At 47.0% G+C, this 22307-nt stretch overlaps 1 protein-coding gene across 1 annotated transcript in view; it reads right to left on the bottom strand.

The window, feature by feature from the left end:
- LOC142297183 (ral GTPase-activating protein subunit alpha-2-like) overlaps nucleotides 1–22307 on the bottom strand; it is a 210810-nt gene that overhangs the window by 126686 nt on the left and 61817 nt on the right. Inside the window, exons 2-4 of the mRNA XM_075341450.1 lie at nucleotides 18817–18927; nucleotides 9074–9123; nucleotides 4397–4454 (exon numbers count right to left, since the gene is read on the bottom strand). Coding sequence (XP_075197565.1) covers nucleotides 4397–4454; nucleotides 9074–9123; nucleotides 18817–18927 — 219 coding nt within the window. The remainder of the gene's footprint in view (nucleotides 1–4396; nucleotides 4455–9073; nucleotides 9124–18816; nucleotides 18928–22307) is intronic.

Genomic DNA, 22307 nt, shown 5'->3' with positions numbered 1-22307 from the left:
GTGTCCCAGCCCTGGACCAGACCCTTATCAAAGGACAATAAAACTTTCACACTGAACTGCAGCAGTATTTATGGCTAGAACAGCTTGTCCCCCTGCCATAGAGATAGTTCTGTTTCATATAACTTGTTCTTTTTTTTTTTTTTTTTTTTTTTTTTTTTACTGCACTATTCTAAGTCCTGTTGTGTATAAATACGTGACTCTTCAGATTTTGTGTTATACCATGCCTGATGAAGAGACCTGAGTAGTCTCGAAAGCTTGCAATTATTACCATCTTTTCAGTTAGCCATTAAAAGGTATCAACCACTGAGGACTCTCTGTTCTTTTAAACAATTTGTTTTCTGGACAGTGATAAGTGTGTATGTAACAGTTGCGTGTGTATGTAGCAGAATTGTATGTGTATATACAGCAGAGCTGAGTGTGTATGCAGCAGTGCTGTGAACATGTGTGCTGCAGAGAGTACATAATGTGCATATGCTGCATATACCTCCTAATTCTACCTTAGTGCATTAAAATGAGTGATAATAACCCCTCCACTTACTACTACGAGTATCTACACTGCCAGATAAGTTTTAATTAGAAGGGAATATGTTTTTTCCTGTTTTCTGCTGTCTAAACCTGTGGTGTGTGTTATAATATGGTGCATTTTATAGTCCGAATGAAAAATAGGGGTCTATCACATTTTTTGGGCTATTTCAAATAGTTTTCTATACAAACACTAATAATTGCAATTTTAAGTATTTTATATATAACAACTTGAGGGAATTTATTTTGCTGGCTTGACATCTGGGTTGAATGACAGGAAAAAAAAAAAAAGATCATATGTAAAAAGAAAAAAAATAAATAAATATGGAAATCACTGGATGAGTAGACATGTTAATGATGAGCAAATGATCACAAAGGAAAACAAAATTGTGAGAAGTTTGCGATTTAGAAGGCATCAAATAAGAGCGCCATGTGCAGAAATCCAAGCAGTTACATGGCTTGGCTGCTATTAATGAGATGATTGATGGTTGGCTAAAGAAAGTACTGCCACACTGAATGCAAGTGGATACACAAATCATCAAGATCCCCTGCTGCCAGCTCCCCAAGCAATGATGTCCCAAATGTGCTTGATGGGAGAAAAGTCCGGAGAAGCCGCAGGCCATGGTAGAATGATGAGACCACACAGGCTGCTCACAGTAGCAACAGCAACATGTGGCCTGGCATTGCCATGGTGAAAACCAGCTCCTGAGACATTGGAATAATGGCCGTACCACTAATTGATATATTTTCTGTACTTCAAATGTAATTAGGGGTCATATACCAATCCTAAAGGCCCAGTCACACACAACGACTTACCAGCGATCCCGAAAACGATGCGACCTGATAGGGATCACAGGTAAGTCGCTGGGAGGTCGCAGGTGAGATGTCACACAGTCAGATCTTACCAGCGATGCAGGAACGATACAGGTCGCAGTAGTGACCTGTATAACGATCTCAGCAGTCACTGTGACCCTGTCACACAGTGTCAAACACAGCGATGTGTCCTGCCCAGCAGGACATCGCCTTTGAAGAAAATGGCCTGGACCATTCTGCAACGACTAGAGATCTCACAGCAGGGGTCTGATCGCTGGTAGGTGTCACACCTAACAAGATCGCTAACGGGATCGCTACTGCGTCACGGAAATCGTTGACTCAGCTGTGATCTCGCTATGTGTGACGGTACCTTAAGGCGTCAAGGTCGACACAAATCATCAGCGCTTGCACGCCATTGAGCTACGAGCCAGACGTCTACTATTGTTCCGTTGCCCTCACCCCACTGCTCTCAAAGGCTATCATGGCGCAGAGAAAGAAGGCAATGGAGGCTGGAATAGATGTCTATCCTCTTTAGCAATGAGGCACACTTTTGTCTTGGATGCAAAGATAGCCGGAGATTCTACTGGAGACCATGTGGGCAGCGCCATGAAGAGGCCTTCCCGAGGGAATGTGGTAGTGTCCCATGAGACAATTTTCAACAAGACAACAGGCATTTGATTTACTAATAAAAAAAAAAACTAATAACAGCCTCTATTTTTGGAAGTATTCTTACTTTACAGCATTTTTTTTCCCCCACCCCTGCCTAAAACTTTTGCACAGTATTTTATAATGTGTGTAATATATATACCGTATTTTTCGGACTATAAGACGCACCGGACTATAAGACGCACCCTGGTTTTAGAGGAGGAAAATAGGAAAATAAAATTTTAAGCAAAAAATGTGGTCATGACACACTGTCATGGGGCGAGGATCTGCTGCTGACACTGTTATGGGGGTAATGTCCCCAAATTCTCTACTAAGGTGCCGCATCCTGGTAATGATCCTCCCTGCCTGGTATATACAGTATATGTCCCTCATCCGCTATACACCGTAATCCTGCCATATGGCCGCATCCTGCTATATACTGGCATGTGGCCGCATCCTGCTATATAACCCATCATGGCATATGGCCCCATCCTGCTCATAATATGCCCCCATCCGGCTCATAATATGCCCCCATCCGGCTCATCATATGCCCCCATCCGGCTCATCATATGCCCCCATCCGGCTCATCATATGCCCCCATCCGGCTCATCATATGCCCCCATCCGGCTCATCATATGCCCCCATCCGGCTCATCATATGCCCCCATCCGGCTCATAATATGCCCCCATCCGGCTCATCATATGCCCCAATCCGGCTCATAATATGCCCCCATCCGGCTCATAATATGCCCCCATCCGGCTCATAATATGCCCCCATCCGGCTCATAATATGCCCCCATCCGGCTCATAATATGCCCCCATCCGGCTCATAATATGCCCCCATCCGGCTCATAATATGCCCCCATCCGGCTCATAATATGCCCCCATCCTGCTCATAATATGCCCCCATCCGGCTCATAATATGCCCCCATCCGGCTCATCATATGCCCCCATCCGGCTCATAATATGCCCCCATCCTGCTCATAATATGCCCCCATCTGGCTCATCATATGCCCCCATCCGGCTCATCATTTGTCCCCATCTGGCTCATAATATGCCCCCATCCGGCTCATCATATGCCCCCATCCGGCTCATAATATGCCCCCATCCGGCTCATAATATGCCCCCCATCCTGGTGTATGGCCGCATCCTGTGGCACATAAAAAAAATAAACGTTCATACTCACCTCACTTTACCTCACTCCCTGCAGCATCGCTCGTCCTCCCGTCTGTGTCAGCGCCACTGATTGGAGCCGTCCCCATTACCCTGCTGGATCGCGATCATCTCCTGTGTCTGTGCCAGTGTCCCGGCCGCTGCGTGTGGACACGTGCGCACAGCGATGACGTCATCGCTGTGCGGCCGCTAGTCTCCACTCAGCTGCCGGCACAAACACAGGAGATGATCGCGATCCAGCAGGGTAATGGGGACGGCTCCAATCAGCGGCGCTGACACAGACGGAAGGACGAGCGATGCTGCAGGGAACAGTGAGTACTGTACACTCCCTGATTCACTGCTCCCCGCGCTGATGATGACACGCGGGGAGCAGTGAATACAGCCGCACATGATCACTCCAGGCCGTAGTTGCCATGGGTGATCATGCGAGCCGGCTGTTTATCCCCCGCCCATCATCCCGCCCACCTGTCAGCGCCGGCTTCAGCGCTGAGGGATGATGGGCGGGGGATGGGCGTGCATATTAAATGAGCGGGTCCACGTGGTCACGGCAGGCTGCTACAGCCTGCTCGTGCCCCTGATGACCCGCTCCACCGCAGCACCCACATTCCCCGCAGCCACATTCAGACCATAAGACGCACCCCCCACTTTCCCCCAACATTTGGGGGGAAAAAAGTGCGTCTTATGGTCCGAAAAATACGGTACATAGACACACACACTTATTTTTTTTAATTATACGGTCTTTGTAAAAACTTGAGGGAAATTAACTCATTGGCGTGCATTCTTTGTCACACAATGCATTAAAAAATAAAAAACTGCAATGTCGTAAAGTTTCCTTAGAAAGAACATTGGGAATCCATGCAGTAATCAAAGGCGTTGTCTGGGACTTTTACATTTCTGGCCTATCCTTGGGATCAATATATCGATCGATGGGGTACGACACCCAGGACCATAATAAATATGGTACAATATAAAAACCACAAAAATATAAAATTCCAAAATAAAAAATACAAATAAACCATTTGGCTAGATTTAAATAGTTTTTAGATTTTTTTTTTAATGACTATAAAGTTGAATATTTTTATAAACCATTTAATATCCACCTATAATAATTTCAGAAATTATAATCAAAATATTTTAACAATAAAACAACAATAATAATAATAATAATAATAATAATAATAATAATATAAAACAACAACAATAACAATAATAACTTTCAAAAGTATCATCAACATGAATCTTACCTATACTATGGTACTGCCAGCGGTAGAAAATCCTTTCAGGTAGTAGTTGTAAAATTTTCTAAATCAAAAGAATAGCAGCGAAACACAATTAATATGAGACCTAGTAATACATATAAATCTAATCACTTAACCCCTTCAGCCGCCGGGCGCTTTCCAATTTTCCGGGTTTTTTTGCTCCCCTTCTTCAAAGAGCCGTAACTTTTTTATTTTTCTGTCAATCTTGCCATATGAGCGCTTGTTTTTTGTGGGACGAGTTGTACTTTTAAATAAAACCATAAGTTTTACCATATAATGTACTATAAAACAGCAGAAAAATTCCATGTGTGGAAAAACTGCAAAAAAGTGTGATCGCACAATAGTTTTTGGGATATTTTATTCACCGTGTTCACTATATGGTAACACTGATGTGTTGTTGTGATACCTGAGGTCGGTGCGAGTTTGTAGACACCAAACATGTAGAGGTTTACTTGTATCTAAGGGGTTAAAAAAAAAAAATCACAAGCCTGGCCAATAAAAGTGGCTTACGTTTTGTGCCATTTTCCGAAACCCGTAGCGTTCTCATTTTTCGGGATCTATGGCTCAGCGACGGCTTATTTTTTGCGTCTCGAGCTGACATTTTTAATGGTACCATTTATGCACAGATGCTACGTTTTGATCGCCTGTTATTGCCATTTGCGCAAAACTTGCAGCGACCAAAAAACGTAATTTTGTCGTTTGGAATTATTTTGCCGCAACGCCATTTACCAATCAGATTAATTAATTTTACAATTTGATAGAGCGGGCAATTCTGAACGCAGCGATACCAAATATGTGTATATTTTTTATTTTTTTAACCATTTAATTTTCAATGGGGTGAAAGGGGAGTGATTTGGACTTTTAGGGTTTGCTTTTTAAAACTTTTTTTTATTTACTAGTCCCCCTAGGGGGCTATAGCGATCAGCAATCCGATCGCTCTGCCATATCTACTGATCACAGATATATAGCTGTAAACAGCAGATATGCTCACTTTCTGCTTCACTCGGCTCTGGGCCGAGTGAAACCAAAAGTAATTCATGTCACCTACAGGAGTCATCACATGACCCTGTGCTACGATGGCAATCACCGAAAGTCACGTGATTACGCACGTGACTTCCGGTGGGGGCGGCAGTAAGTAAAAGTAATAGCCGCGCGTATATACATCTCGCTGCCAGACTTTGGCAGCGAGATGTGAGGGGTTAAAAGTTGCAGGTGGAAGCGATTTCACTTGTAACTTGCAGGCGCACATGTCAGCTGTTAAAAACAGCTGACATCTGCGTGGATCGCCACGACCTGCCCACGGCAGGGGACGGGCATTAACCTCACACGATCCATGACTGATATATCCATCATGGGTCGTGAAGGGGTTAAATAAAAAAATAATATGGTAATCCACAAATAAAAAAAAAAAAAGTTAAATGTGAAATGCAAAAAAATATATACAAGAAAACAAAGAAGCTCTACATAGGCATCAATACATGTAAACTAACAAAAGAAAACACTCACCCGGTTACTCGTCGCCACTCATGCACCTCCCCTGCTCTTGTTCTCGTCACCTTGGCTGCAGGCATCCCAGCCCATATACTCTATGTGACCGCTGCAGCCAATGACTGACAGTGTGACCACTGCAGCCAATCACTGACATCAGTAGTCTTGTGCCGTATATCGTTGATGGCAGTGATCTGCAGCAGCGTTAATTAGGGGTATACTGGTTGGGATGTCTGCAGCAGGTGTTAGAGAAAAAAGGAACATCGAGGATGTGGTGCTGGAACAGGGGAAGGAAAACTGATGTGTATATAGAATTTCACTGTTTTAGATGGTTTGCTGCCTATGCGCAGCTTTTTCACCACCTTGAACCACACCTTTAATATACGCCATGGAGCTGCAGCGTATACTCCGGCTCATGCTGGAAGGGAATGAGGGCATTGCTTGGGAAAATGCAGGTTACTCAGGACGAGCTTTCCTCTGGGTTGGCAGAATTCAATCAGCGCTATGACAATTGCACAGCTCAGTCCTCCAGGGACACAGAGGCCGCAGACTAGGAACTCAAATTACCAGGTAATTAACCCAATTCTCTAGATTTCTAATCCGGTTTGTGCCTTTGCAACCATGAAAGCTGAAGGCCATCATTACCTCTAACTGATAATCAATGCTGATTTACTAGAATGCGATCATCATCTTCTTAATTAACAGTCTATTTTGCACCTTTAACCTCCTTAATGACCGGGTCTAAAAATTATTTATTGACTGGAAAGTTTTATGTTTTGGCTTGTTTGTTGCTTTGTGACATTTCAGCAGATTTCTCAGTCTTGGCTTTATAAGGTTTTGTTTTATTAAAGGGAAAGTGTTTCATTATTAAGCAGTATTGGGGAGCTCATAGGAATTATTGCATAATCCATAATTATAGCATTAGCTTCTGTTATGCAAATATGGAATTAAAAGTGAGTGGGGGGGGGGGTGATTTAGGATTTATAATAAATGATTACATGTTTAGTTACAAATGAATAAGGAAAATGAAAGGCGAAATATAATATTTTCCCAATGACATACAGGGAAATATTTGTTTAATTGGACAATTTTCCCTGTAACTTGGGCATCTTCAGCAACCCTATTCACAGGGACAATCAGTCTACTACAGGACTTAAGCCACTGGCGGAGCTGCTTTGGGTTTGTCAGGATCCATCAGTTCTGCTAAGGAAGACGCACTGGCATCCTTTGGTGATGGAGATCATTGCATGGCATCCATCAGAGGCATCAGTGTAACATGTACTCCCTGGCTTACAGAACTAATGAATGGCCAAACGAGATGTGAACATAGCAGACCATTAGGAGTGGTTAAGTTATGTAAAGAGACAATTGTTAGTGGGCCACATCAACGACTTTCTCCCAGGTATGGAGAGATAATATAACTTACAAGAAAGGTAGTACACTCACCGAGGTGAAGGTACTGTGCCCAGCAAATATTGTACATGGTCCAGTTAATAACAATAGCGCAAACATGCAGGAATATGAGGAGCGGCAGAAAAAATGGCAATGTAAAGTGTATGGTCGACCTAACATTGGAAGGACACCTCACACTCCATAGTCTCAGCTCAGGCCAACCACAAAACTATCTAGATACCAAAATTAATTCTATTGCCAAAAATGTAACGAAGGAGTACTGTATTTTTCATATTATAAGACGCAGATTTGCTCCCAAAAATTTGGGAGGAAAGTGAGGGGTGCATCTTACAATCCGCATGTAGCTTACCGGGAGGTGGAGAATGAGCGCTGCTCTGGCTGCGAGGAGCAGGACAGTGCCGCAGGTGTCCCAGATGCTGTGGGCCTCAAATAATGGCGCCTGGAGTTGACACGTGCACAGATGGAGCTCTCGGCTCAAGATCTCATGTGCTCACGCACCGCCTTCCGCCCACTGATCTCCCAGAGCAGACTTAAAGAAAATGGTGCCTGGAGGTGGTGCGTGTGCAGATGAGATCTCGGAGTGTCATTGAGCTGATAAGTCAATCTGCACACACGCCAACTCTGGGCACCATTTCTTTGAAGCCTGTACCGCCAACAGAGAATCCCGAACACCCACTGCACCGCCCTGCTCCACAAAATCAGCACGGCCCCTGCAGCCAGCACAACCCCCGTAGCCAGCACAGCCCCTACCGCAGCGCCTGCAGCATTGCCCTACTCCAGCACTGCATCTGCCTCCTGTGACCCCGCTCCACTACCGCTGCTGCCCCCCCCTCCGGTAAGACACCATTGGAGTATAAGACGTACCTGCCCCTCTTTTTTTTTTTTTTTTTTTTTTAACCTTTCTCTCCCTCTAAAATTGGGGTGCATCTTATAATCCGGTGCGTCTCATAAAACGAAAAATATGGTATGTAAGAAATAAGAAATAACCACAGCTTTTGCTCTTCCACAATAAAATGTCACAAAGACAAGAGACTGTATAAAAATATTCATAATTCTACCACAAAAGTGGCTCTGAGAGCAACAAAAAGACAGATTGTAAGTGGTTTATATGAACTTGTCATCTAAACTTGTACCAATCTTAAAGAGTAATTAAATTCTTTAGTGCGTAAAACTGAAAAATACTTCTAAAAACTCAAAAACGGGGATTTTTAATTTCACAATCATTCACCAACTACAGCAACTACAAGTGCTTTCCAACAGAGCTTGTAAGTGCTGCTGTAGAGCCCAAGGAATCACTGGATCTGGCCAGCGTCAGGGCCCGGCGATCCTCCGATGCTACGGAGGCAGAACGTTGTAGAGAATGAGAAATTACAGATTCGGCTCCTATAAATGAAAGCCCAGACTAGGCCACAGACCACAATACATACCTGACCATCATGTATCACTGCATGCCCCTGAAAAATCCAGAGCGAGCAAAATGTGTAGGAGTCAAACCTGCCGTTGCGAAACCAGTCGAGCTCTAAAAGTTTTAGAAGCTGCACCTAAATTGATTGATTAATTGCCAACACAGGAATTGTCAAGAAGAAGAAAACTCCTCTGAGGAAACAACTATTGACTGATCTATTGGTGATCTGACGTCACTAGAAACAGGCGGTCATTCCGCAGGATCTTTGTGCACAATACGGGACGTCAGCGTCGCCTACAATGACTTGTGGCACTAGAGAAAGAATGCGCGGACATCAATAAAAGACAGATACTTACTTCAAAAAGAAATAGGATGGAGTCCAGCTCCTCCCTTTGAGATTTATTCCCTAAAAATAAAAAAAAAAAAAATTGTAATCCTTCGTAAAAAAAGTGTAAGTCATTATACAACACATAATATTATTCACAATGAAAAGATAAAGCAAGGAAACATTAAAATAAAAAGACACGATAGGATGAACCAGTCTACTGTGACAAGCACCGGAGACACCGTTAGAACAGGAATCAGAGCCTTTACACAGGGTAAATTGGAAAAAGAATACCAAGGTCCATAATAATTAAGTAATCCTCACCCAGACCATTATTTAAACCCTAAAATTTACTTTTATCTAAATGTGATACTTAATGTCTAAATAGACCACTTGATATTAGAAAACATATCACATTTTATTAAAGACAAAAGACAAAAAGTTCACACAGAAACCAAAGTGTTAAAAAAAAAAAAAAAGATGGCAATGGGATTCATGTAGGAATTAAAAATACTATCCATCAAATTACAACTAAGTAACAGTCGGGTTGATAGAAAGTGCAGACAAGGGGCTATACACAGGAAGGTTGAGGTATAGTATGGTATTGCACACTAGGATTGCACAAGTATCCCGGCACATAATAAAGTGTCCCATTCCCATCAAATATACAAAATACATCTAAATACCAAAAAAGGGGGCAGAGGGACATCTAGGCATTAAAACATCTAAGAGGCAAATTCTCACATAGTAACTGATGTACAGAATATTGATTAAATCAATAGACACGCATGTGCAAATATACAATCCCTGAGAATAACAAATATGGGACTCAGTAACCCACCGAGTTCTGCACAGTCGACCCCACAGATCACACCGCTCTGCACCACGATGCGCGTTTCGCATCAAAGCTGATGCAAAACACGTGTGGACGGGCAGGGCGGTGTGCTCTGTAGGGTCCACTGTGCAGAATTCGATGGGTTACTGAGTCCCATATTTGTTATTCTCAGCCTTTACACAGGGTGCCTAACACAAGGAGTCGTGCCGAGCAATACACCAGCCTATGACAAGAGGGGTGATGAGAGGGATGGGAATCTTCATGTCCTCTGTGTCAGCTTCACGGACAGTGTGACATCCTGGCCAGTTGGTCGATATGGAAAGCTTTCTTTTACTGTGAAACTCTGCAGTGTTTCATAGAAAATATAACTTGAAGAACAAGTCAGGAAGGAGAAGCAAAGTCCTTGCACATGAGAAGAGTCTGCTGGGCGGCTCCCTCTGAATAATCCCCACCCAACTTGTGTTGAGTGACAGGCCTCTCCCCATAATGCAAATAGTGAGAGACTTGAAACTAAAGCAGAGTTGAAAGGGAAAGGCCAGAGAGAGCCCCGACCCTGTGCCAGGCAAATATTAAATCCATCATTTACTCATTTAATGTTTTAGTAGAAGACCAAATTCAGTCATCCTTGCATCACGTGTTGTGTGCTTTTCACAGATAGATTATAGTGGGCACATTTTGTATGGGGTTGCTCACATGTTAAAAAAAAATAAAATAAAAATATCACAACGGCATGTCAGTCTTTGATCACAAAATTACCTATACCAGTCTGTAGCTCTATGAAAATCAGCCAGCACACAGATGGATGGCATCAGTGTATAATCTGTGTGATGTCCATCATTGAAGGGGTTGGCCACTACTTGGACAACCCCTTCTCATGCCACGTTTAGGCTATGTGCGCACTAGGCCGTTTTACCCGCGGATTTACCCGCGGATTTGCTGTGGAAATTTCTTGAGAAATGTCTGCAATCTTTGTGCAGACATTTCCCAGCAAATCCTATGAGAAAAAAAATAGCTGTGCGCACACTGCGGATTTTTCTCAAGAAATTTCCTTGAGAAGATTTTCTTGAGAAAATTTCTTGAGAAAATGAGCATGTCCATTCTTTTCCCACAGGTACCTGCGGATTTCTGCAGTACAGCCTGCAAAATCCGCAGGGAACAACCTGCGGGAAAATCGCGGCAAATCCGCACGCGGATTTACCGCGGATTTGGTGCGGATTTTTTCCGGAGGTCCGGAAATCTTCCACTCCCAGAAGTTTCTCAAGAAATTTTCTTGAGAAACTTCACATTTCTAGTGCGCATAAAGCCTTAGTCCCATTAAAATAAAGAAAAAATAAATAAATAAAAAAAAATAAAAAAAAAACAAAAAAACCACACACACCTCCCGTGTTGCTGCTATCTTAGTGGTGCCAGTGCTCAAGTTCCGAGGGCTCACATGATGTTGTGACGTCACACAAGCACCACGCTCAATCATCTCCGGCTTCGCTCTTCCCGTCTTAATATGTATAAGTGATCAATAGAAAGCGAGAGCTGCGGCTGCCGCTCACTTCTTGTTGACTACTTATATGTCCTAAAGTGAGGCGAGTGAAGCCGGCGGGGATTGGGCGCGGTGCTCGCGTGACATCACAACATCATGTGAGTTCCAGCATGGGTGGAGAATATAGGCTTTTCTATTTTAATGAGGCAAACATGGAATTAAACGGCGCTGTCCTAGTAGTGGAAAACAGTTTTAATAATGCAATGGATGGGAAAGAAGGGAATTTTGTTTACTTACCGTAAATTCCTTTTCTTCTAGCTCCAATTGGGAGACCCAGACAATTGGGTGTATAGCTACTGCCTCCGGAAGCCACACAAAGCACTACACTTAAAGGTGTAAGGCCCCTCCCCTTCTGCCTATACACCCCCCGTGGGATCACGGGCTCCTCAGTTTTAGTGCAAAAGCAAGAAGGAGGAAAGCCAATAACTGGTTTAAAAACAAATTCGATCCGAAGAAACATCGGAGAACTGAAACCATTCAACATGAACAACATGTGTACCCGAAAAAACAAAAATCCCTAAGAAAACAGGGCGGGTGCTGGGTCTCCCAATTGGAGCTAGAAGAAAAGGAATTTACGGTAAGTAAACAAAATTCCCTTCTTCTTTGTCGCTCCTAATTGGGAGACCCAGACAATTGGGACGTCCAAAAGCAGTCCCTGGGTGGGTAAAAGAACACCTCGTGATAGGGCCGAAAAAACAGCCCTTTCCTACAGGTGGGCAACCGCCGCCTGAAGGACTTGTCTACCTAGGCTGGCGTCCGCCGAAGCGTAGGTATGCACCTGATAATGCTTGGTAAAAGTGTGCAGACTCGACCAGGTAGCCGCCTGGCACACCTGCTGAGCCGTAGCCTGGTGCCGTAATGCCCAGGACGCACCCACGGCTCTGGTAGAATGGGCCTTCAGCCCTGAGGGAACCGGAATCCCAGCAGAACGGTAGGCTTCAAGAATTGGTTCCTTGATCCACCGAGCCAGGGTGGATTTGGAAGCTTGCGACCCTTTACGCTGACCAGCGACAAGGATAAAGAGTGCATCCGAGCGGCGCAGAGGCGCCGTGCGGGAAATGTAGATTCTGAGTGCTCTCACCAGATCCAACAAATGGAAATCCTTTTCACATTGATGAACTGGATGAGGACACAAAGAAGGTAAGACGATATCCTGATTGAGATGAAAGGGGGATACCACCTTAGGGAGAAACTCCGGAATCGGGCGCAGAACCACCTTGTCCTGGTGAAACACCAGAAAGGGAGATTTGCATGACAGCGCTGCTAGCTCGGACACTCTCCGAAGAGACGTGACCGCTACTAGAAAGGCCACTTTCTGTGAAAGGCGAGAAAGGGAAACATCCCTCATAGGCTCGAAAGGCGGCTTCTGGAGAGCAATTAGAACCCTGTTCAGATCCCAGGGCTCTAACGGCCGCTTGTAAGGGGGGACGATATGACAAACCCCTTGCAGGAACGTGCGTACCTGAGGAAGTCGTGCTAGGCGTTTCTGAAAAAATACAGATAGCGCTGAGACTTGTCCTTTAAGGGAGCCGAGCGACAAACCTTTATCCAAACCGGATTGTAGGAAAGAAAGAAGAGTAGGCAATGCAAATGGCCAGGGAGAAACTCCCTGAGCAGAGCACCAAGATAAGAATATCTTCCACGTCCTGTGGTAGATCTTGGCGGAGGATGGTTTTCTAGCCTGTCTCATGGTGGCAATGACCTCTTGAGATAATCCTGAAGACGCTAGGATCCAGGACTCAATGGCCACACAGTCAGGTTCAGGGCCGCAGAATTTTGATGGAAAAACGGCCCTTGGGACAACAAGTCTGGTCGGTCTGGTAGTGCCCACGGTTGGCCTACCGTGAGGTGCCACAGATCCGGGTACCACGACCTCCTCGGCCAGTCTGGAGCGACGAGGATGGCGCGGCGGCAGTCGGACCTGATCTTGCGCAGCACTCTGGGCAACAGTGCCAGAGGTGGAAACACATAAGGTAGCCGGAACAGCGACCAATCTTGAACTAAGGCGTCCGCCGCCAGAGCTCGGTGATCGTGAGACCGTGCCATGAAAGCCGGGACCTTGTTGTTGTGCCGGGACGCCATTAGGTCGACGTCCGGCATCCCCCAGCGGCGACAGATCTCCTGAAACACGTCCGGGTGAAGAGACCATTCCCCTGCGTCCATACCCTGGCGACTGAGGAAGTCTGCTTCCCAGTTTTCCACGCCTGGGATGTGAACTGCGGATATGGTGGATGCCATGTCTTCCACCCACGTCAGAATCCGCCGGACTTCCTGGAAGGCTTGCCGACTGCGTGTTCCTCCTTGGTGGTTGATGTATGCCACCGTTGTGGAGTTGTCCGACTGAATTCGGATCTGCTTGCCTTCCAGCCACTGCTGGAAGGCTTGTAGGGCAAGATACACTGCTCTGATTTCCAGAACATTGATCTGAAGGGTGGACTCTTGCTGAGTCCACGTACCTTGAGCCCTGTGGTGGAGAAAAACTGCTCCCCACCCTGAAAGACTCGCGTCTGTCGTAACCACCGCCCAGGATGGGGGTAGAAAGGACTTTCCTTTTGACAATGAAGTGGGAAGAAGCCACCACCGAAGAGATTCCTTGGCCGCCTGAGAAAGGGAGACGTTCCTGTCGAGGGATGTCGACTTCCCGTCCCATTGGCGGAGAATGTCCCATTGTAGTGGACGCAGATGAAACTGCGCGAAAGGGACTGCCTCCATTGTTGCTACCATCTTCCCTAGGAAGTGCATGAGGCGTCTCAAGGGGTGTGACTGGCCTTGAAGGAGAGATTGCACCCCTGTCTGTAGTGAACGCTGTTTGTCCAGCGGAAGCTTCACTATCGCTGGGAGAGTATGAAACTCCATGCCAAGATATGTTAGCGATTGGGTCGGAGTCAGATTTGACTTTGAAAAGTTGATGATCCACCCGAAACTCTGGAGAGTCTCCAGCGCAACGTTCAGGCTGTGTTGGCATGCCTCTTGAGAGGGTGCCTTGACCAGTAGATCGTCCAAATACGGGATCACAGAGTGACCTTGAGAGTGCAGGACTGCTACTACTGCTGCCATGACCTTGGTGAAGACCCGTGGGGCTGTCGCCAGCCCGAAAGGCAGAGCTACGAACTGAAGGTGTTCGTCTCCTATAACGAAGCGTAGAAAACGCTGATGCTCTGGAGCAATCGGCACGTGGAGATAAGCATCCTTGATGTCTATTGATGCTAGGAAATCTCCTTGAGACATTGAGGCGATGACGGAGCGGAGGGATTCCATCCGGAACCGCCTGGTTTTCACGTGCTTGTTGAGCAGTTTTAAATCCAGAACGGGACGGAAAGACCCGTCCTTTTTTGGCACCACAAACAAATTGGAGTAAAAACCGTGACCTTGCTCCTGAAGAGGAACAGGGGTCACCACTCCTTCTGCCTTTAGCGTGCACACCGCTTGCAGAAGAGCATCGGCTCGGTCGGGAGGTGGAGAAGTTCTGAAGAATCGAGTTGGAGGACGAGAACTGAACTCTATCCTGTACCCGTGAGAGAGAATGTCTCTCACCCAACGGTCTTTGACCTGTGGCAGCCAAACGTCGCCAAAGCGGGAGAGCCTGCCACCGACCGAGGATGCGGAGAGAGGAGGCCGAAAGTCATGAGGAAGCCGCCTTGGTAGCGGGTCTTCCGGCTGTCTTTTTTGGGCGTGACTGAGCCCGCCAAGAATCTGAGCTCCTCTGATCCTTTTGAGTCCTTATGGACGAGGAGAATCGGGACCTGCCCGAGCCTCGAAAGGACCGAAACCCCGACTGTCCCCTCCTCTGTTGGGGTTTGTTTTGTCTGGGCTGAGGTAAGGATGAATCCTTACCCTTGGACTGTTTAATGATTTCATCCAAACGCTCACCAAACAGTCGGTCACCAGAAAATGGCAAACTGGTTAAGCACTTTTTGGAAGCAGAATCTGCCTTCCATTCCCTTAACCACAAGGCTCTGCGTAAAACCACGGAGTTGGCGGACGCCACTGCCGTACGGCTCGTAGAGTCCAGGACAGCATTAATCGCGTAAGACGCAAATGCAGACATTTGAGAGGTTAAGGATGCCACCTGCGGAACAGATGTACGTGTGTCCGTGTCAATCTGTGTAAGACCAGCTGAAATAGCTTGGAGTGCCCATACGGCTGCGAATGCTGGAGCAAACGACGCGCCGATAGCTTCATAGATGGATTTCAACCAGAGCTCCATCTGTCTGTCAGTGGCATCTTTAAGTGCAGCCCCATCTTCCACTGCAACTATGGATCTAGCCGCAAGCCTGGAGATTGGAGGATCCACCTTGGGACACTGGGTCCAGCCCTTGACCACGTCAGGGGGAAAGGGATAACGTGTATCCTTAAGCCGTTTGGAGAAACGCTTATCTGGATAAGCGTGGTGTTTCTGGACTGACTCTCTAAAGTCAGAGTGGTCCAGAAAAGTACTTAATTTACGCTTGGGATACCTGAAATGGAATTTCTCCTGCTGTGAAGCTGACTCCTCCACTGGAGGAGCTGGGGGAGAAATATCCAACATTCTATTGATGGACGCTATAAGATCATTCACTATGGCGTCACCATCAGGAGTATCCAGATTGAGAGCGGTCTCAGGATCAGAATCCTGATCAGCTACCTCCGCCTCATCATACAGAGAGTCCTCCTGCTGGGACCCTGACCAGTGTGATGAAGTCGAGGGCCGCTCATAGCGAGCTCGCTTAGGCTGTCTGGGACTGTCGTCCGTGTCAGAGCCTTCACCCTGGGATGCATGGGACACCCCCGGAGCCCGGAGCTGTTCCAACTGAGGGGGACCAGGGAGCAATGATTCAACAGTGCCCATGGTCTGAGTTACTGGTCTAGACTGCAAAGTTTCTAGAATTTTAGTCATAGTCACAGACAATCTATCCGCAAAAACTGCAAACTCCGTCCCCGTCACCTGGACAGTATTCACAGGTGGTTCTCCCTGGGTCACCTCTAGCAGAGGCCCCGGCCGAGCAAGTGCCACAGGGGCCGAGCACTGCACACAATGGGGGTCAGTGGAACCTGCCGGTAGAGTAGCCTCACATGCGGTACAAGCAGCATAGAAAGCCTGTGCCTTGGCACCCTTGCTTTTTGCGGATGACATGCTGTTGTCTCCTCTGAGCAATCTAGGAGGGTATATAGCCAAGAATCACCAGCGACCGTACAGTGCAATGTATAGCATGCAAGCATAAAAATACAAATGTACACTTCGGCACTAGTGGGGTCAGCACCAGAGGTGCCGCTTACCGCCCGCTCAAACGCGGGTGTGTGGTCGCCAGAATCCCGTGTCTGGGTCTCCCAGAACTTGTCTCCCCTCTCCAGTTCAGACTGCACACAGGAATGGCTGCCGGCGTTCTGTGAAGAGGGGCGGACCGTGGGCGTGCCTCAGACAAAGTGCGGGCAACTGGCGTCCCACTGTGTCCAGTGTGAGGGCTGGAGTATGTAAAGTAGACTCCAGCCCTCTGCGCTGATGTTCTGTACAGCGTCCCGCCCTTCCCCTGACTGGCAGGCCTGGGGGCGGGAACGAAACGAAACTAGGCCGCAAAAGCCGGGGACTCGAGTAATAAGCGCGGCCGTCATATATGCACGGCCAGCGCGGAAGTCCCCGGCGCACCACAAGTCCCAGCCGCGCCGCAGCGTAAACTGACAGCAGCGGCCGGCGCGGCAGTTCCCAATACATTAACTCACTCAGCAGAGCTGTAGTGAGTAGTAGCACAAGCGCGCAGCGCTGTTGTCCCCGGCGCACTAACACACCCAGCAATGCTGCAGTGTGTCTGCGCGCGGTCTGTACGGGGACACAGAGTACCTTGACGTAGCAGGGCCATGTCCCTGACGATACTCAGCTCCATATCCAGCAGATTCCCCAGCGGCTGTGGATGGAGCACGGTCTCAGTGCCTGGAGACCGGTAAAATCCCACTTCACCCAGAGCCCTAAGGGGGATGGGGAAGGAAGCAGCATGTGGGCTCCAGCCTCCGTACCCGCAATGGGTACCTCAACCTTAACAAACACCGCCGACAAAAGTGGGGTGAGAAGGGAGCATGCTGGGGGCCCTAGTATGGGCCCTCTTTTCTTCCATCCGACATAGTCAGCAGCTGCTGCTGACTAAACAGTGGAGCTATGCGTGGATGTCTGACCTCCTTCGCACAAAGCATGAAAACTGGGGAGCCCGTGATCCCACGGGGGGTGTATAGGCAGAAGGGGAGGGGCCTTACACTTTTAAGTGTAGTGCTTTGTGTGGCCTCCGGAGGCAGTAGCTATACACCCAATTGTCTGGGTCTCCCAATTAGGAGCGACAAAGAAAGCTTTGTAATTTATTTTTTACATTTTTTTCACTAGTGAAAAACACTGATCTATCACGAATGGGAAAACATTTATGAAATTCAGATCCAAAAGACTAATGAACAATACATGTTTTTACAAATGAGAAAAATGTCTGAATGAGGCTTAAAACAGCTTTCTGTAGAGAGCCTGTGTGAATGTGATGCCTCTGTTCAGGGCACTCCGGGAAAACTGAACAGAGACTTGCTAGAGGAAACCTGCGAGTCCTGCTTCTCCCACCCACACAGCGCTACCTGTATAAGGCCGGGGCCACACGGGGCACTACTGCGATTCTCGCATGACACTCGGCTCACGCTGGCAGCACAGCAGGAGCAGAGTGTCATGCGAGTGTCACTGCGACTGAGGTCCGATCATGCGATCGGACCACAGCTGCGGGGGGCGGGACGGCACTCAGGAGGGGAGGGAGGGATTTATCTCCCTCCTCCATTGCTGGCTATTGCCATTCTCGCTCTGCACTCGCATTACACCGGTGTACTGCGAATGCAGTGCAATTTTTCACTCGCCACAGACTTGAACGGGTGTGAGAGAAACAAGGATCGCATTGCACCGACAGTATACTGCGACTGTTTCCTCGGTCCGATTAGGCCTGAGAAAATAATCGCTCATGAGTGCTGACACATAGGCTAATATTGGTCCGAGTAGAATGCGATGTTTTATCGCATTCCACTCGCTCCGATTTTCATGCCGTGTGTTTTAGGCATTAAGGCTAACGATACAGGAACCGCTGTCACTCATTCTGTACCGGCAGCGGGGCAGGATCCATAAGCTTTCTTTATGGGTCCTGGGAGCATTTAAATAGTTTACATAAAAATACTGAATCAAATAAAAGTCAAATTCTATATATGCCTTCTACACTATGCAGGGATAGGGTCACATAGGAAACCAGAGAGCGCAAAGAAAGGTAAAATGATCCTTAAATTAAATCCCCCCCGAACTAGAGCGGCTCATGGAGCTGTAAAGTGAGGACATGACTGATATGGTAATGTATAAAGCTCCGCACAGTGACCCGAGCAGACATACATAGGTGACAGGAGAAAGGAGGAGGCCAGACTGTACCTTTTAGCTTTAAGCTACTTTCCAGTGTAATGAAATTTTCATAGAAGATAAAATAAATCTGAGAATAGTGCGCTTCAAAGAATTGCTTCAATTCACTCCACTCCTGAATATCTGGAAAAAAGAAAAAAACACAGAAAAGATTATTGCAATATTCACAGCTAGTTTTATTGTATACATTTAAGGCTATGTTCACATGCAGTATTTTTTGCTGTGTTTTTTTATGCAAATTAATAGCTGTTTTTATAGTACCAGACGAAGTCAGGAGATTTCAGAAATCTCATGCACACTCGTTTTTTCCTGATAATTTGAGAACTGTAACTTTTGTTTTTTTTTCATCTGCAGCTTGTCAATTCTTTCAGCATTTTTTTCACCCATGGAAATCAATGAGTGGAAAAACACTACAAAAAAACACAGGGGGTTTATCTTGACTTTTTTTTTGTGAATAAAACTAAATGTATTTAACAGGTTAGTGTAGAACAAGCACACGTAATCAAAAAGTGTGAAAAACGACCAGCAAACTGCTGCAAACCGGGGATTGTGTTTGTTTTTTTCAGAACGCAACGTTTTTATGCCAAGAGAGTAAGTTTTGGCAGCAGAAAACAATGCAGGAAAAACACTGGGTGTGAACACAGCCGAATAGTCGATAATCATTAAAAAGTATGTCTACGTAAGAGGGGAGAGCACCTTAATCATGACCCCCCTATTAGCCAAATGGGGCCACATAACGCTTCATAACTCATTTTGTACAGAAGCTGATAGTAAGGTTCTCAGCCTCCGGGTGCAGATCACCTTTAGGTGCCCACAATCAAGGTTCAAAGCGTTTTGGATGAAGCATGCTTCAGCTACATCCAAAACACTGCATTGTACAGTACAAGCACAGTGGATATGTCTACAAATCCCATGCCCACCGTGCGAGTACAGCCCACAATGTAACCTGACCTGCGGTGAGGCTTTCCAAGCCGCAGTATGTCAATTCTTTGCTGCGGAGTTGCAAGAGTTCTCCGCAGGGAGAACAGAAGAGAAAGACCACAACTGCCCAAGCCCGGATCGTGGGCACGAGTAGTTTCCTGTGGAAGATACTCGCAGCTCCACAGGTCAGGATAAGTCATGTCCAGGACGCAGTGGGTCCTGATTGTGGACACGTACCCTAATAGAGGGACAAAGGACGCCCTACGGACAAATGTCATGTAAATGCAGGGGGTTCTTCCACAAGTTATATGTAATGTACTGATGCAGTAGCCAAAAAGTTTTAAGGCCCAGTCACAAGCAACGACGTAGATATATCACCGGGGTCACAGATTCCATGACGCACATCCGGCATTGTTAGCGACATCGTTGCATGTGACACCAACGAACGGCCGTTAACGATGGAAAATACTCACCAAATCGTCCATCGTGACACATCGTTCATTTTCCAAAAATCGTTGATTGTTGAGGACGCAGGTTGTTCGTCGAGGCAGCACACATCGCTATGTGTAACACCTCGGGAATGACGAATTACAGGTTATCTGCGGCCACCGGCAATGAGGAAGGAAGGAGGTGGGCGGGATGTTACGGCCGCTCATCTCCGCCCCTCCGCTTCTATTGGGAGGCCGCTTAGTGACGCCACTGTGACTCCGCACAAACTGCCCCCTTAGAAAGGAGGCGGTTCGCCGGCAACAGTGACGTCGCTAGGCAGGTAAGTCTGTGTGACGGCTCCTAACGATATTGTGCGCCACGGGCGATTTGCCCGCGACGCACAACCGACTGGGGCGGGTACGCCCAATATAGCTGCGTGTGACAGGGCCTTTAGGGTACGTGCCCACGATCAGTGTTTACAGCATTTAGGACGCAGCATGTTTCAGCTCCGTCCAAATTGCTGCGCTGTGCAGTACAAGCATAGTGCCCACTGTGCGTGTACAGCCCACAGCGTAACCTGACCTGCGGTGTGGCTTCCCGAGCCGCAGCATGTCAACTGTTTGCTGCAGAGTTGCAAGCGCTCTCCACAGGGAGAACAGAAGAGAAAGACCACAGTGCACTGAACCCTGATCACGGTTATGAACTGCTGTGGTCACCTGGGGAGGAAACTCGTGGCCCAGCAGGGCAGGACCCTCCGTGTCCAGGACGCAGCAGGTCCTGATTGTGGGCACGTACCCTTCTCTCATCTCTAGGTGACCCTCTGATAAATATCTAAACTATATAATCCTATATAAAGAGGCGAATGTATAAAGCCAGTAATAACACCCTGCACGGAGCCCGCTCGGCAGGGGATGGTGTCTTCCCCATCACAAGGAACCATTACTGCTATGCGAGTCTGAGGAACACAAGCTAAGGTGGCAGTGCTGTTCTCCAGGCCTCCGCGGTGACCCTAACTCCATGACATACCACCAGAGAAAATGGTAAAACCGGGCAAACCACGAAACATGGTAGTAATGTGGTATGTTCTCAGTGTGTCAGAAAACAGTCGCATGGCTGTAGGAGCCATTTACTAAAGAGAGGATGAATCACTCAGAAGGATTTACATTGGACGAGCTGACAAGGTTACGTATATTTAAGACACGTCAGACTAGAAAAACAAGTGTCTAATTAATGTGAAGTACGGCATGGCCATTACTCCACTTTTAGGAATTTTAATAGAACATTACTCTAAAATCCAGCAATAGGTTACCAGGAATCCCCTCCCCCACTGCCAATATCAGCAAACGACTGGTCCTACAGGGAATTGGATGGAAGCATGTGGGTATTCCCGTTAGACATTTAGCCCCCGATTTATCAAGACTGGTGAAGGTCATGTCGATGAGGTGGTGTGGTGGAGTCAGATGCATCTGATTCATTAACAGGCGCACACCTCTTCATGAATGAGGAGCATCTGAAAAGTGGCGTGCTCCTCACCACAAGTCTTACTCCAGTCAAGGACTGGAGAGAGATTACTGATGGATGTGATACCACAGCTGGTCATGAATCAGATGTGCTCCGCCCCTCATCAGATCTGACCATTTTCGCGTAGTTGGACAAAACTGTTCTGAAAACAACAAGTCACAAAAAGTTAACAGCTTTTCAATGTAATTTACGCCAGAATCCTGGTGTAACCGCTTTCATGAATTGGGGCCTTAGGGTAGATCCACAAGGGCCCGCTCCTGTTGGAGGGCAGGATCCAGACCCATATTCTTAGCGGTAGCATTTCCACGAGCTTTAATAGAGAGGTACCCAGGAATATAACTTACTTTTCTCTCTGTAGCCACAGTTCTGGTAAGGCTAGGTTCACATTTCCATCAATTTCTAATCAGTCACAAGCCGCGGCTCTGGTAAACAACGGAATCAGTTTGGCGGATTCCGTTGTTTCCATAGACTTGTATGAGCGGCGGATTGTGACTGATGATGTTGCGTTGCATCCTCTGCCCGACTGATCAGTCGTGGAATGACTGACCGCGGGGCAGAAGGAACGCAGCTTGTAACGTTTTTTGAGCAGCGCAATCCATAGGATTTCGCTGCGCATGCTCTCTCTGGCTCCC

The sequence above is a fragment of the Anomaloglossus baeobatrachus genome, chromosome 3, assembly GCF_048569485.1.
Source record: "Anomaloglossus baeobatrachus isolate aAnoBae1 chromosome 3, aAnoBae1.hap1, whole genome shotgun sequence".
NCBI classification, from domain to species: domain Eukaryota; kingdom Metazoa; phylum Chordata; class Amphibia; order Anura; family Aromobatidae; genus Anomaloglossus; species Anomaloglossus baeobatrachus.
Note: the sequence above shows the minus strand (reverse complement) of the source record. Positions and strands in the feature narration are given on the sequence as shown.